Source organism: Rhodamnia argentea, chromosome 3 (assembly GCF_020921035.1).
Source record: "Rhodamnia argentea isolate NSW1041297 chromosome 3, ASM2092103v1, whole genome shotgun sequence".
NCBI classification, from domain to species: domain Eukaryota; kingdom Viridiplantae; phylum Streptophyta; class Magnoliopsida; order Myrtales; family Myrtaceae; genus Rhodamnia; species Rhodamnia argentea.
In genome coordinates this window covers 1,069,249-1,084,814 of record NC_063152.1, presented here as the reverse complement: position 1 = coordinate 1,084,814, position 15,566 = coordinate 1,069,249, and the positions used below count along the sequence as shown (strand labels likewise).

General features: G+C 40.6%; 2 protein-coding genes across 2 annotated transcripts in view; both read left to right on the top strand.

The window, feature by feature from the left end:
• LOC125314342 overlaps window positions 1-15,566 on the top strand; it is a 396,865-nt gene that overhangs the window by 5,003 nt on the left and 376,296 nt on the right. The gene's annotated exons all lie outside the window — the stretch shown is intronic.
• LOC115730551 (TMV resistance protein N-like) overlaps window positions 13,676-15,566 on the top strand; it is a 322,507-nt gene continuing 320,616 nt past the window's right edge. The window contains exon 1 of the mRNA XM_048276391.1: window positions 13,676-14,191. Coding sequence (XP_048132348.1) covers window positions 13,722-14,191 — 470 coding nt within the window. The 5' untranslated portion in view covers window positions 13,676-13,721. The remainder of the gene's footprint in view (window positions 14,192-15,566) is intronic.

The following is a 15,566-nucleotide window of genomic DNA, read 5'->3' as shown; positions in this document are numbered from 1 at the left end:
AGAAAGAGATTAGCCTTGAGGGAGGAGATCCACGAGGAAGAAGACAAAATGGGAGACTTTTTTCGTTTGTTTTTTTATCTCTCTTGCAGATCGGTCGAGAAAGTTCCTTCGCCAACAACGTCTGTGCATCAAAGCCGGTCTCACGCGGTGCAGCCTATTTCTTCGTCTTGCAGGCCTAGCGTCGGCATTATTTCGATAGCGGGCGTTGATCCTAGCGTGACCAGACCAACTGCTGTGCCCACAAGGGAAGATCTCGTTGGATTGCTCCAGAAAAGTTCGCCACAATTAGATCTTTGGAGGTCCTAGAAGAAATCCACTTGGTGACACTTGCAGATCCATACGAACCGCACTGGACAATTGCCATGCAGACTTTCTGAGCACTCCTGAAGTGCACGAGAACACCAATGATTTGATTATTTGTTTGAGCTTTTTATATATCTATGTTTTTCTTTGGTGGAATGTAGTGATCACCCTCGCAAGATTAGTGAACACCTCCAGCTGAACCGACAACCCTCACTTGCTTGAATATTTGTCCCTCTCTGAGACCCGTAACCTCATCACAAGCATCGCTACGAGGCACCCAGCATCGAGTCGTCAATCTTAGTTGGCGACTACCAGACCTCTCCTGACGCTACGATGCGCTCAGACGATCAAGCGGTCTGCCGTGGGCTTCAATGGTGATCCCTTTGCTAATTTGCTCTAACCCAGTCGAGGTACTCACCTACGGTAACGGGCTATGTTTCCATCACGTTCTATCTTCTTTGGCAGGTTACTAAGTGATGCTCGCAATTCTCGCCATGGCCTGACTAGTTCTAGCACACCTCACTCCCCTTGGACCGTCGTTTGGTCACAAGAGAGACCCAAGCGACATGGGCGACGTAACGATGGATCCAGTGAATTCCCGAGTTTGTGATAAATTTTCTGGCGGTGCTCCCTCTCATGTACCCAGTAGCTTTACCGTCGCGTTCGACGTTATCTCAAACGAAGCAGCGAGAATCGTAATTGGTGGCCTATGGTTCACGAAGATGTGGGCTGATTGAAAAAAGAACACTACCAAGTGCCACATGGATGAAGAAGAAGAGTTTCAATATGAAAAGTTTCGCTTGACCAAATGGGGATGTTCTTCTTTAGCCGTTTATTTGGATTTTGCTTTATGGTCTCACTATTTCGTTTTCTTAAATTGTTCTTTTGATTGCCACAGGCATCTTCCTATTAGACTAAATATTATAGTGGGGTCCACAGGAGATACGGTGTGCGCCCATGCGGGCAACCACACCCCAAAGGAGCGTTATATGCTCAAACGTGAAGGATCACGTTGGTTGGCTTTACGTCAATAACTGACGTGGTCTCCATCGTTCTCCCTAGTTGTTCCTTCTGTCACTTCAAGAAAATAGAAAACGCAGAACGCTCCTCCCATCGTCGATTCTCGTTTGACAGAGGAAAACTCCGAGATCGCAAAGGGCATCTAATCGGTGATCAATAAGGTATGTCCTCGTGATGTATCTTCGTCGATCGGTGAATCCGGTGATCTATTGGGCATGTTTCCGCTGTTTGTTGAGTATGTATTAGATCGGATTAGTATCCATCATTGGTATCAGAGCATGTGTTACTTGATTCCCGATCGTTTTGTGTTGATATGGTGCGTTTTGAAGTTTTTTAACCCTAATCGCGAAGTTACTGTTCATAGCGTTTTGATTATGATTTGTTCGTCAAAATAGTAAATTGAACATACCATTAGAACGGGCTCGTCGAGACGATCGTTTTGAGTGGTCGCCGGCCCCGAGAGTCCACCGGACGCCGCCGCACGCGCGGCACGCGCCGCGACGGGGCGGAGTGTCGCGGGGCCGTGGCGTTTCATCCTTTTAATGTCCATTTTTGTTCGTCATTTTTGAGTTATGAATATACCATCGTGTTCGTCTCGAAGAGAAGAAAATTTTGGTGGAAATTTCGTCGCCGGAGGAGGCCGGACGGCCAGCCACGCGCCGGTGGACCCGCTGCGGGCGGCGGGCCACGCGCCGCACGTGCGGCGCACGTGGGCGAGCTCGGCTGCGGCCATGTGCGTGGCCCGCGGGGTATTGGGCCCGGCCCGGCCCAATACGGAGCCGCTTTTTCTGTTTTAATTAAAAAAAGGGCCGGCCCACTTCGTTTTTTCAATAGGACCGGCCCGCGACCCGCGGCCCACGACCCGTGACAGACCCGACCCGGTCTGACCGTTGACCCGTTGACCGTTGATTGTTGACCCGTTGACCGTTGACCGTTGACCGTTGACCCGAAAAAAAAAAAAAAAAAAAAGGTCTTGTTGGTCAATACTAAGGGGTCTTGTTTTACCTATTATTTTATTTGTTATGATATGTTCATAATAGTTACAAAATAATTGGATTTTCGTAATCCATTTGTGTTACGCATTCGTTGCGGGAACAATGCAATGGGTAAGACGAAATGCGAGAACACCCCAAAGGCCAAGGAGAGCCGAAGCTCAGCAAGCTCTAAGGGAAAAGATTACAAAATTGGGTCTTTATAAATGGGATAATGCTTCTGACATTATAACCCATGTTATTAAGGTCAACGAAATGATCCAAGAAATCGTATGGGCTGGACAAGAAATGACCCCAGTAGATGCATTTTATGCACTACGAAACACTATACCTATAGAATGGCATGGTTTGATGAATAGCGCGTGGTGGAATGGTGCTGCCACATATAAGAAATCCGTGCTACATTTCTTACACGATTTTATAAGGATCGGAGTGATGAAGACGTCATCGCTTGCAATGAATATGTCTTGGCGCAGACAGAATGCACCTTGGCGAAAAGGCAAGGGTCCGCAACGGTTTTGTCCAAATGAGCTGATTTTGGCCCCCGATTTGATTCATAATCCTCCTAGAGATCTTAATTATTCTTTTCCTTGTACCAAGGAAATTACATATGCTCATGTTGTAACCGGAGCTAGAAGGATCACACGTTATTATATTTAGACTTTTATTTTTAGCTAATTCTTTTCCCGTATGTCTTAGGAGACTTTTAGGGACTTGTGATTGTTGTATTGATGTTTTATATGTATGCATTATGTTATGTGTATATATTTCAAGTGGGAGTGTTCACAAGTTTTAGTAATCGTATGATGAACACAAAGTGATGATTGTATTGGTATTGGTTTTAGATAAGAAAATCTGGATGATGATGGGGAACTTAGTGAACCTGTTGATTTTAGAATTCTTTTTGAAACTATATACCAAGTATAATCGAGATGCATGAATATGATTGCATTTGTTGCATACAAATAGACTTTAAATACGTGCTAAATGTTATACTCAGATACTATGGCAACGGCATCTAAGAATATTGTTCTTGAGCTCAACAAGGGTGAGAAATTGAATGGCGAAAATTATGAAATCGGAGCATGAAAATCCAAGTATGTGCTTGAAGAATTAGAGGCACTGGAAGCTCTTAACCCGACCATGATCGAGCCGGAGGATGGTAATACTGCACAAAGACAAAGACAAAGAAGCCTTCGCTGCTTGGAAGAAAAAGAACTCTCTTTGCTCGCATTACGTTGTTGAGTAGTATGGATAATGACATCATGAGGGAGTTCGGGCAGCATGAAAATGCTAAAGACATGTGGGATGCATTGAAGGCTAGATTTGGTCGGACTTACGTCACCAAGCGAGGTAGCTTACAATCGGGTTCGACACTTATAAGATGCCACATGGGCGAGAATATAAAGCAACATTTGAGGAAGATGTCGAACATGATTAGTGAGCTAAAGGATGCTTTGGACATGTGTTGTCGATGAACAACAAGTGCAGGCTGTAATTCGCTCTTTGCCTCACAATTGGGAACACATGAAGGTGAACTACGACCCACAATGTGAACGTCACAACCTTTGAGGATGTTGTGCGCCATTTGGAGCTAGAGGAGGACCGCCTTCCGGCGGCTAAGATACAATCCGATGTATATGTTACTGGATCTAGCTCACATGGAGCTTCGGGCTTCAAGCGCAAGCATCCTGGAAAGTTCAAGAAGTGGACAGGCAAAAGAGTTGAACCATCCGGCAAGAAACCAAAGTTTGAGAAGCATGGAAAAGGGAAACGTCCCATGAAGAAGAACATTTCGAGGATGAAATGTTACAACCGTAGCAAGAAGGGTCACTTCGCTCGCGACCGTGGTGAGCCGAAGAAGGTAGAAACCCTTAACACACTTAAAAGTGTTTGTTATGTATCAAGTTCTGTATTTTTAAGCGAATCTCATCCTTTGTGGATTGTAGACTCGGGAGCCACGGACCATGTAGCCGGAGATCGAAATACGTTCGTGGAATTTCGACGAATTCCAAGTGGAGCGAGATGGATTTATGTAGGAAACAATTCCCGAGTAGAAGTGAAAGGAATTGGCACTTGCCAACTTATCATGCGTGGTGGACGCACTTTATTTCTACATGATGTTACATGCGCTCCCGGAGATTCGTCGAAATCTTGTCTCGTGTTGGTATTAGTCAAACTTGGTTTTAGTATGAATTTTCACAATAATGGTGTGGATTTGTTGTTAGGAACAACTTTTTATGGTTCTGGTTATTTCATGGATGGCTTTATTGTATTAGATATTGAACATGCTAGTGTGAATGTATGTTATTCCCTGTTTGCATCTTCTAGTTCTAATGAGAATGATGTGAATACATGGCATGCTAGACTTGGTCATATTGGCCAACAAAGAATGAATAGATTAGCCAAAGATGGCTTATTAGGCAATATTGAGAAAGTTGAATTGCCTACCTGTGAGCATTGCCTAATGGGAAAAACAACTAGAAAGCCATTTGGAAAAGGGACAAGAGCTGAATTTCCATTGCAATTAATCCATACCGACATCCGTGGCCCGATGAATGTTAGGGCAAGGCATGGTCTTTGTTTATTTCATCACATTTATTGATGATTATACTCGATATGGATATGTCTATCTGATATCTCATAAATCAGAAGCATTTAGTTGCTTCAAGAAATTTATGACCTTAGTGGAAAATCAGTTAGATAAGAAAATAAAAGCTTTGAGATCCGATCGAGGTCGAGAATATTTATCCGATGAGTTCGAAAATCTATGTGATGAAAAGGGAATAGATAGACAGGTTATCTATTCCATACACTCCGCAACAAAATGGTGTTGCCGAAAGACGAAACAGAACCCTACTTGAAATGGTTAGGTCCATGATGGCACAAGCTAATTTACCGATTGCCTTTTGGGGCGATGCTTTATTAACCGCTGCCTATGTACTTAATCGAGTGCCTTCCAAATCGGTCACTTCTACCCCATATGAATTATGGACAGGTCGCAAACCCGATTTAAGCTTTCTTAAACCTTGGGGTTGTCTTGCCTATACTCATGAGTCCTCACATAAATATGATAAATTAGGACCAAGAGGCAAAAAGAGTATCTTCATAATGTACTCAGAACACTCAAAAGGATATGTGTTCATAGGTGAGCAAGAAAGTGGAAATGTGACTGAATTTGAATCACGAGATGTCACATTCTTAGAGAATGAATTTCCAAGAAAGGGCGAAATAGGTGAAGATTGTTCCCTATTTGAGACATTGGATCAAGATAATGAGACTGTTGGAAATAATGATCCAAGTGGAAGCAATGTGAGAGGTGGGGAGTTGAATACAAACCAATCTCCATTGCAACCACTTGATGAATCAATGCCATTATCTGGTCCGAGTGGGAGCGCATTGGAGGACGAAGTACCCTTGGTACAATCTTCTCCACGACGAACCGGTCGCAAAAGCATTCCTCGACGACGCTTTGAAATTGAAGGGGAAGCTTTCATGATCGCTCCATTGGATGAAGATGAGCCAAGAAATGTGAATGAGGCTCTATCTTGCCCCGATAAGGAAAAATGGATGAAAGCGATGAAAGAAGAGATGGAGTCAATGAAATCAAACCAAGTTTGGGAACTGGTTGATCTTCCAAAAGGACGCAAAGCCATTGGGAACAAATGGGTTCTCAAAATAAAGCGCAAGGCTGATGGCTCAATTGAGAAATATAAGGCACGCATTGTGGCAAAAGGATATAACCAACGGGAAGGAATCGACTATGAAGATACTTTTTCTCCTGTGGTAAGATTTACCTCGATTCGCCTCATTCTAGCAATAGTGGCTAGTTTGGATCTTGAATTACATCAGATGGATGTAAAGACCGCTTTTCTCAATGGAGAATTAGATGAAGAGATTTACATGGAACAACCCGTTGGGTTTGTTAAAAAGGGCCAAGAACAAAAAGTATGTCGACTTTTGAGATCGATATATGGCCTTAAGCGATCTTCAAGACAATGGTATATACGCTTCAATAATGCCATAGTGGCATATGATTTTGAAATAATTAATGAAGATAATTGCGTCTATATCAAAAGATCCAAAGGTCACTTTGTAATTTTATCATTATATGTTGATGATATATTGATTGCTGGAAATAATATGGAGTTTGTGAAGACAGTCAAAAGTTGGCTATCTTCTAATTTTGAAATGAAAGATATGGGTGAAGCTACATACATTCTCGGAGTTAAGATTTCGAGAGACCGTTCGAAAAGGTCATTATCTCTTTCGCAAGAGACGTACGTCAATAAAATTCTCGAACGATTTTGTATGCAAGATTGCAAACCCATTGATACTCCTATTGCGAAAGGTAATGGGTTGAGCCGAAGAATGTGTCCTAAGACTCCACAAGAGCAAGAACGTATGAAAAATGTTCCATATGCCAGTGCTATTGGAAGTCTCATGTACGCCATGATGTGTACAAGACCCGATATTTGTTATGCGGTTGGATTGGTCGGTAGATACCAATCCAATCCAGGTCAAGCACATTGGATTGCCGTTAAGAGAATCTTGAGGTATCCGAAAGGAACCGCCGATTACTCGCTAACTTATCAAGGAAGTGATTTGCACCTAGAGGGCTACACGATGCTGACCGGGGAGGAGATTTGGATGAGAGAAAATCCACTTCTTGAAATGTATTCTTCCTGAATAATGGCGCTATATCGTGGAGTAGTAAGAAACAACAGTGTATAGCCTTATCCACCATGGAAGCCGAGTTCGTGGCATTATCGGCGGCAGCACAAGAAGATGTTTGGCTTAGAAGATTTATGGATCATTTGGGTGTTACAGGAGATGCTGCAAAACCTGTGAAGGTTTATTGTGATAGTCAAGCAGCAATGGCTTATACTAAGGATCCCAAGTTTCATAGTAAGACCAAACACATAGACATTAAGTATAACTATGTCAAGGACATGGAAGCACGAAAAGAGGTTAACCTACGGTATATATCTACGCATAGAATGTTAGCAGATCCCATGACAAAGCCAATTCCTATAGATGCTTTCTTTGGTCATATAAAGACTCTAGGACTGCGTAGAGGTTAATGTATTGAATATTTGTATTTTTTCCCTGAACGTCAATAATTGATGATGTTGTTTATCAATATTAAAGTCTATAAGTTTATTTGATATTCATGCATATTAATGCTTGGTGCACTATACGTTAAAAAGGTATGTCGGACGGATGAGAGGTTAGCCCACTCACACGGGTAACCGCCTCTATTTATTATGTAGTAAATAGAGATGAGGTAATTTTAAGCTTATTATCTAGGTGATAATTGAGAGCTCAAGCTTAAAATACTAATACCGCCTTAACATGATGTTAAGATGAGGACTTATTACTTACAATGTCCGGAAGTGAAATAACCCACACATTTCGCTTTATCTGTCTTAAATGCCGGATGAGAGTTCTGATGGAAAACTCTTGGGTGGAGTTGTTACGTGAACTCAAGTTGGACACCGAGTGTGTCAAGATGAGCATCCGTACGGTATTAAAATAGAAAGACATACGCTCCATAGGGAAGGAGAACATACCGTAATACGTATTTCATATTACGTATGCACTATCGACCAATGAGAGTAGGCAAGAGTTTTGATCTCAACTTCTACGTGCCGTGTGAGACTCTCGAGGATAAAATTCCTCATTTTTAGTACCCTCATGACTTTTTCATTATTCTCAAGGTCTCTATTTAGTGTTTGCTATCTTAGAGTGTTGCCTATGGTCATGAAATTGATTCGATCTAAAGGGACATTTCTAGAAAAGCAAGTTGAACCGAGATTGAGAGATCTAATGAACGAGGAAGATTGATTTGAAATTTTTTAAGTCACATTATGAATTATATTCACAGACCGGTCAATTATGATTATTTGGTGTGATCATAATTGTGAATATAATATGTCAATTTTAAAATGAGATCTAGTGAGAAATTTATATGTGACCGATCGATCTAGGGTACAACATACAATTCATTTCTTTTAATGTCCAATTTTAGAGCTGTCATATACTCCCAACGGATATATGACAACGAGCTCTCATTGTATCTTGGTCGCACGGGTTATTTGCCAATATGAACTTTGCGAAGATGAAAAGTTTAGTTGTCGATCCTCCGTGGACAAATAGGAGTTGTTTGCCCTACATGGGCGAGTGGGAGATATTAGACTAAATATTATAGTGGGGTCCACGGGAGATACGGTGTGCGCCCATGCGGGCAACCACACCCCAGTGAGCGATTATATGCTCAAACGTGAAGGATCACGTTGGTTGGCTTTACGTCAATAACTGACGCGGTCTCCATCGTTCTCCCTAGTTGTTCCTTCTGTCACTTCAAGAAAATAGAAAACGCAGAACGCTCCTCCCATCGTCGATTCTCGTTTGACAGAGGAAAACTCCGAGATCGCAAAGGGCATCTAATCGGTGATCAATAAGGTATGTCCTCGTGATGTATCTTCGTCGATCGGTGAATCTGGTGATCTATTGGGCATGTTTCCATTGTTTGTTGAGTATGTATTAGATCGGATTAGTATCCATCATTGAACAATAAACGGGGAGTTTTCTCAAGCACTAATCGCGAGTTAAAGTTGGAAGAAGTCCATGAAGGAAACTCAGTCGAAGGGCACACAAGGAATTCCAACGCACTTATTTTCGTGTCGCTCCTTACTATTGTGGGTCCACCGTAAAGACTCCACGAAACGTCAAGCACCTTCGCCAATCCAGAATCTCATCATCGTCGCATGTGAGTCCCATCTGCAAGGTTGTCCGCAAGCCCATCCGAGATTCAAATTTGGCAATGCAATTTAGCCAAATCAGGTAACGACTCTCATCATCAAAATATTTTGAATTCTTTGCTTAAATTGGTTGATCGTATATCTTGATTGGATATTTTGCCTATGTTATGGCACTATAGATAAGTTCTTATTTTGATATGGATATTTCGTTTTCTTAATTTGAACATTATCTAGCATATCTTAATGTCTTGCGGATAAGCTCGCTCGCTTTGACGGAACATATCTTTTTTCAAATTTAGCGATTATCTGAAAATATTTTTCAAAACGTCAAAAGATAATTGCTTAATTTCTAAAGATGTGAATCTTTTGTAGATAAGGCAAGATTGTTTTTTTAAGTTCGGGCACTCCATATATGTTTCTGAAAAATTCAGATGTGGTAGTTGGCTTATCTTATCCGATAATGTTTGATTGTTTGGTGGTTGTTTGCTTATCTTGGGATATTGTGCATTATCTTGTGGATTTTTTTTTTTATTTTTAATATTTGATGTTATAGATAATGTTTGATACGATTGGGTAGTTATCTGACCTATTTTTTTGAGAATTATTTGAAATTAAATTTTCAAACTTTAAAGATAATTTCTCAAATTAAAAGTGGATCAAGTTTTTTTTAGATGAGGAAAGGTGGACCCCAATGTCATATTTTTGGCCGCCCCTCTCATATTTTCGAAAATCCAAAATAAATTGATTCATTTTTAGTTTATTTTTGTCGTGCTTGTTTGTTTTGATTTGTTATAAAATTTGCACATCTTTAAACAAACATGCCCATAATATATGCTCCCATGTGTGCCTAGACCCGTCGGAAGAACAAATCACACGCCTTAGCCACGATCTCGTGGAATGGGATGGTGATTTAGTATAGAAATTCGTATTCTGCCCTTTAGCGAGAAGGGACAGTTGTTTTTCTATACACGTATCCGCATACCGGCTCGAATCCTCGAGGATGTAGCGGATAAAATCTCGCTCTAGCCCAAATTTTTGGGAATGAGATGATTTTCGAAAAAATCGGAAACTAAAAGGTATATTATGGGCATTTTTGTTTATTTTTGTTCATATTTTTTATTGCTTTTATTACCGAAAATACAAAAAAAAAAATCAATCTCTGGGCGCTTAATATATGGTCTTCATGTCACATTTTTCAAATTAATCATTGAATTCACATCGATCAATCGGAAAGGCTTTTTCATGAAATTGGTACCGAAAGGGCGTTAATTTTTTCAATTAGCGTAACCAAGTCCCCGAACCCATTTTTCTCCGGTTCGTAGAGATAAAATAGTTCTCTCGCTATTTTATATAGGTTTCTAATCAACCTACCGTAAATGATTAGTGGCGGCTCCGATTAAATATTTTCTCACGAATAAACCTAAGTTGCGATTCGGTAGGACTTGGGAAGGTCCGAATTAGGTTAATTGATTTAATTAACCTAATAATCCATTCACCTAAATTAATTTTTAGGTCGCGACGGGCTCTTTTATTAATGCTAAAATTTAAAAATAAAAAAATAGAAATATTGTCATGTATGCCAAAATGCCCATCATGAGTTTTCAATTTCATTTGACGAAAATGTTTTAGTATACGTATCATACCCTAAAATTCATACCTAAATTGTAGAGACCGATCAACTGTTTTATAAGGGACAAAGTATTTAATGAATAACTATTTAACTTCATATGAAATCATTCATCGGGTAAAACTTGTTTTCGCAAAACTTAAAACACATTACGACTTAGCAAGTGACAATTATCATTATTTCTATGACATCAAGTCACGAATGATTCATTTTATAAATATGTATTGACTATATAACCATGGAAGTCATATGAAAGGATATCAAGAAACCCTATGGCCACATTTCACCAGATGACAAAATTTGGAGTCCATGTTTATGTACTTGTACTGCCTAAGTTATAATTTCCTTTCAAGCATATTGTCATAAAAAGCCATTGGCGTTCTGTGTGCAAACCGATCTTAGTCTAGACTATCAACTTCCAGGTCAAAGTTCTAGATTTAATTGGTCCATAGGAGCTCTCCAGCGCAACTATTATTATAAAAAATAATAATAATGAAAGTGGTTAGACCTATCATATATAATGATATATCTTACAAGTGAGCCAACATGGTTTGTTAGATGATTATTCAGCAAAGAGAAAACAACCCCTCAAGAGGTCGCGAAAGCCATTTCGAGGAAGCCAACATGGCTTGTCTTACAAGTGAGCCTATAACAAAAGCCAACCTAATGACCGCGAATACTTCATTTTCCATAAAAGAAGAAGAAATCCGAAGACTAAATAGGTGGAAAGCCATTCCCTCAAGCCGGCATATTAATTAAAAGTTTATCTTATGTTGAACGTCATAGTCATCTAGACTTACAAAAAATTTAATATCATACAAAGAAACTTCTGTCCATAGGACAATCTGACTAAGTATTCAGTGAATATAAGTCCATGTATTCACGCCTATTAGGTATCTTGGTCCATCCTTAAGCACCATCATTGTCCAAAGTTCTTAATATCATTAATAGATCTAATATATTGTTTGCCGTCACTACCCCAAAAAAAGTCACGCATATGTGTCCTCTAGTACAAGAATAAATCAACAAGAACATCAAATGGCAAACAAACTTCCTGAAAACACAGTCATGTGTGTTAGGAATCACACTTCGATTTTACAAAGAAAATAAAAAGGACCAAGCAAGCAATCTATACTAGCTTAATATAAAAATAAAAGAACATAATCGAAAGAAATATCAGAAAATTTGTTATCCAAGTTCGTCCAAAATTGGGCTACATCTCCAAGCAAACATATTCTGCGAATCCACTAGATTTCAAAGAAAATAAGAATACCATCATAATCTTCTCTCAAGATTATGGCACGCAGAAAAAGAAAATTCACTTTTTTTTTTCCCATCACGTCCCCTCTCTCTCTCTCTCTTCCTTCTCTCATATAATGGTAATAGAAAGGGAGAGCAAGACTATGGCTCATCAAATGGCAATCATCACTAGTTCTATGAGATCGAGTAATGATTACTGCAATTTTTGTAAATGGGCATAATGCATCGCCGAAGTACAACTAATAGATATTCTCAAGTAACACCAATGTTCCATCTATTCTCCATAAGCTAATGCATCACATAGTATGCATCAATCACATGTACTCTAAAATAGGTAGCTAATATCAATGTCAATGACTAATGTCAAGAAACCCTACGCTAACATTTCGGCAAGTGACAAAATGCGCATATTAATATGTATAATGGCACAGCCCAAGTTATAATTTTTCTCAAGCATATTGCCGTAAAAGCCATCGGGCTATTGCGCACAAATTGCTCTATAATTGAACTACTATTACAAATGAAGGCTTAGACTTAATAGTTCATAGGGTTTGCGGAAGTTTTACAGGTCTTTAGGATAGCCCAAGCCTTTGCCGTCATGCTAATATTTGTGTGTATAAAAAAATTGAAGTAGGGTTAGACCTATTATAGTCTTAGTTGTGCATGTGGTTCTACATCTTTTGAATAAGTATGTGTTAAATTGTTATCGATCGCTTGAAAAAAAACAGGAGAAGAAGGAAAGCAAAGGAAAGGCAACTACTCGAATTTTGGGAATTGCCTCCCCTTTCGAGGAAGCCAGCAAAGTCTTTTGTTTTTTTTTTTTAATCAATGAGCCTATTCACCACTTCTAGGGCAATGGCAAATTTCATTTTCCTCCAAAATAGAAATTTATAAAAAAAACAAATACACAAAAAGAAGCCAAACAGACCAATTATTACTCACGTTACGCGGCTGGGAATTCATTTATCCATGATTTGCCCTAATTAATCCCCGCTCCCTACTTTTCTTTTTTGCAGTGACAGATGAAGACCCGCTGAAGATCGTGTGAGATTTGAAAATGACGAGAGGGAGGGCGACAAGGTCAAAAATGAAAGGAGATGGATGATGATGGAAGGACAGCCGTTGGATGGAGGTTGGGTTGGTGCGAGTGAGTTGACAGCTTTTAATGCAAAAATGAAATCTCACACTTCCCCACGCTCTCTCTCCTCGCTCGTCTCTTATCTCGCCTCTTCCCCAGGCTCTCTGTTCTCTCCCTTTGCCTTTTGAACACGCAGGCCTCACCTTCCTGTATCGCCAAGTGAACGAAGCAACGACGACCACCGTGATTTTGGCTGCCTCGTTTCTCCTCCGGCGCTCTCTTCCTCTGGTCCTCCGGCGCTCGTTCGCTCTCTGCTCCGGCGCACACAAAACCCATTCACTGCTCGGGACGCTCGCTGCTCGCTCTAGCGTTGGCTCGCTCGCTGCCTCCCTTCCTCCAGATCCGCGGTCTTTCCGCCCTCCTCCATCACCGTCGCTGGCTCATGGCGAGACGCAGACATTCTCCTCCCCTTCTCCTCCCGATCTCGTAGTTTCAGATCTCCGTTTTCACCGCCCTGCTTCCTCTCCGACTGGCGCGTCCGCCGCTTGTTGCTGGTGTTGCAACGCGTGTCGGACGCGTCTGTGTCCGATACCGACGCACCCGGTGCTTCCTAGGAAAACACCCTATCAAATCTTAAGCCCACAAGTCTTTTCTGATAGTTGAACTCCATCGTATCAATGGCTTCTTCGTCGAAATCCAGAGGGCCCTACAAAGTCTTCTTGAGTTTTAGAGGCATGGACGTGCGTAAAACCTTCGTCGGCCATCTCTACACGGCGTTAATCCAGGGTGGAATACGCACTTTTCGAGATAGCGAGGAACTGTGGAAGGGAGATAAAATGTCGATGCTCATGCGGGCCATCAAAGAATCGCGCATCGCGATCATCATCTTCTCTGAGAATTATGCTTTCTCGTGGTGGTGCTTGGAAGAGTTGGCCAAGATTATGGAGTGCAAGGAGCAAAAGGACCTTACCGTTCTACCAATGTTTTATAAAGTAGACCCAAAAGAAGTGAGAAGGGGAAGAGCGAGTTATGCGAGAGGCCTGGCTAAGCATGAGTCTAAGCACGGAAAGGATTCGAAGGAAATGGAGAGATGGAAGGAAGCTCTTTGGGATGCCGGTAGCTTGTCCGGGTGGACTTTGAATGATGGGTAAGTAGAAAGAGTTCCATCTTTTGTATATGAAACTATTCTTTACGAGTGTGATAATTTTTTATTTATTTAGTTATGGGCTATTTGACGTCTTCACGTTTCATTTTAGTCACTTTGAGTTCTATAGATTTTCGATTTTGGCCAACCATTTCACAAACTAGTTACAGGTGGCATTTTGAGTTCGAAAAATCACGTGGCTATCCATAAAACAGACACGTGGCTTTTCCAATAATTAAAAATGGACACTAGCACTTCATCGGCTGAAAAATTTATTGATTCATTTGATCAAAATAGAATGTCCAAACTTCTTTGCCAAATGGACAGAATGTTAAGTAGCGTTATTGCCCTTACCCCATTTCGTACAGGATTAATTAGCGTGTGCAGGCCATGTAAAACAATAACATCGTGCTTTCGGGGAATTTAATGGTTTTGGAATCAAAATCTTAACCATCGTTCAAAGTCCTAAATCACATGAGATTCAAAACGAAAAATAAGTGAATCGTCACGTCTAAAGCAAAGTACACGAAGAAGTACACGAATCACTTAAGAAGACAGCTACATGTTTTGTTTGGTGTGGAGCTCTCGCAGTTCAAATTTGACTCGATGGGAATACATTTTCTTTTGGTTGTAATTATTTGAAAATGAGATGCACTGCTTTGTCACTTTTGGCTGGTGATTGCTCGTTATTTGATTATTCCAATTGCTAAAATGATGCTAAAACTTCCTTTTACCCTTTTTGCCAGAGATGATGAGTCAAATGTTTTGCAAAAAATTGTGAAGGACATCTCAAATCGCCTAAGCCAAACACCTTTAGAAGTTGCTGAGCATCCGGTTGGGATAGAGTCCCGAGTGGCTGAGGTGAAATCAATGCTAAACCTTGAGTCTAAGGATGTTCTCATGGTGGGATTATGGGGACAGGGAGGCATAGGAAAGACAACATTGGGGAAAGCCATCCATAATGATTTTTTTAGACAATTTCAAGGTTCATGTTTTCTAGCACTTGTTCGAGAAAATTCAAAAGATTGTAAGGGTTTAGTTACTTTGCAAGGACAATTCTTGAACGATATATTATTACCGCACGAAAAGATAGTGGTGCCCAATGTCGAAAGAGGCGTTAATCTAATACGAGAGAGACTCAGTAACAAAAGAGTTCTTGTCATCCTTGATGATGTGGATGACATGGACCGGTTACATGCTTTAGCGGGAAAAGCCGATTGGTTTGGTAATGGGAGTAGGATCCTTGTTACTACAAGAGATAGTCATTTGTTGACTCCCAAGTTAGATTGGGATCATGTGTATGTGTATGAAGTTAAAGCGATGGATGACGGTGAAGCTCGTGAGCTACTTAGAAAGCATGCTTTTCCAACATACAAAA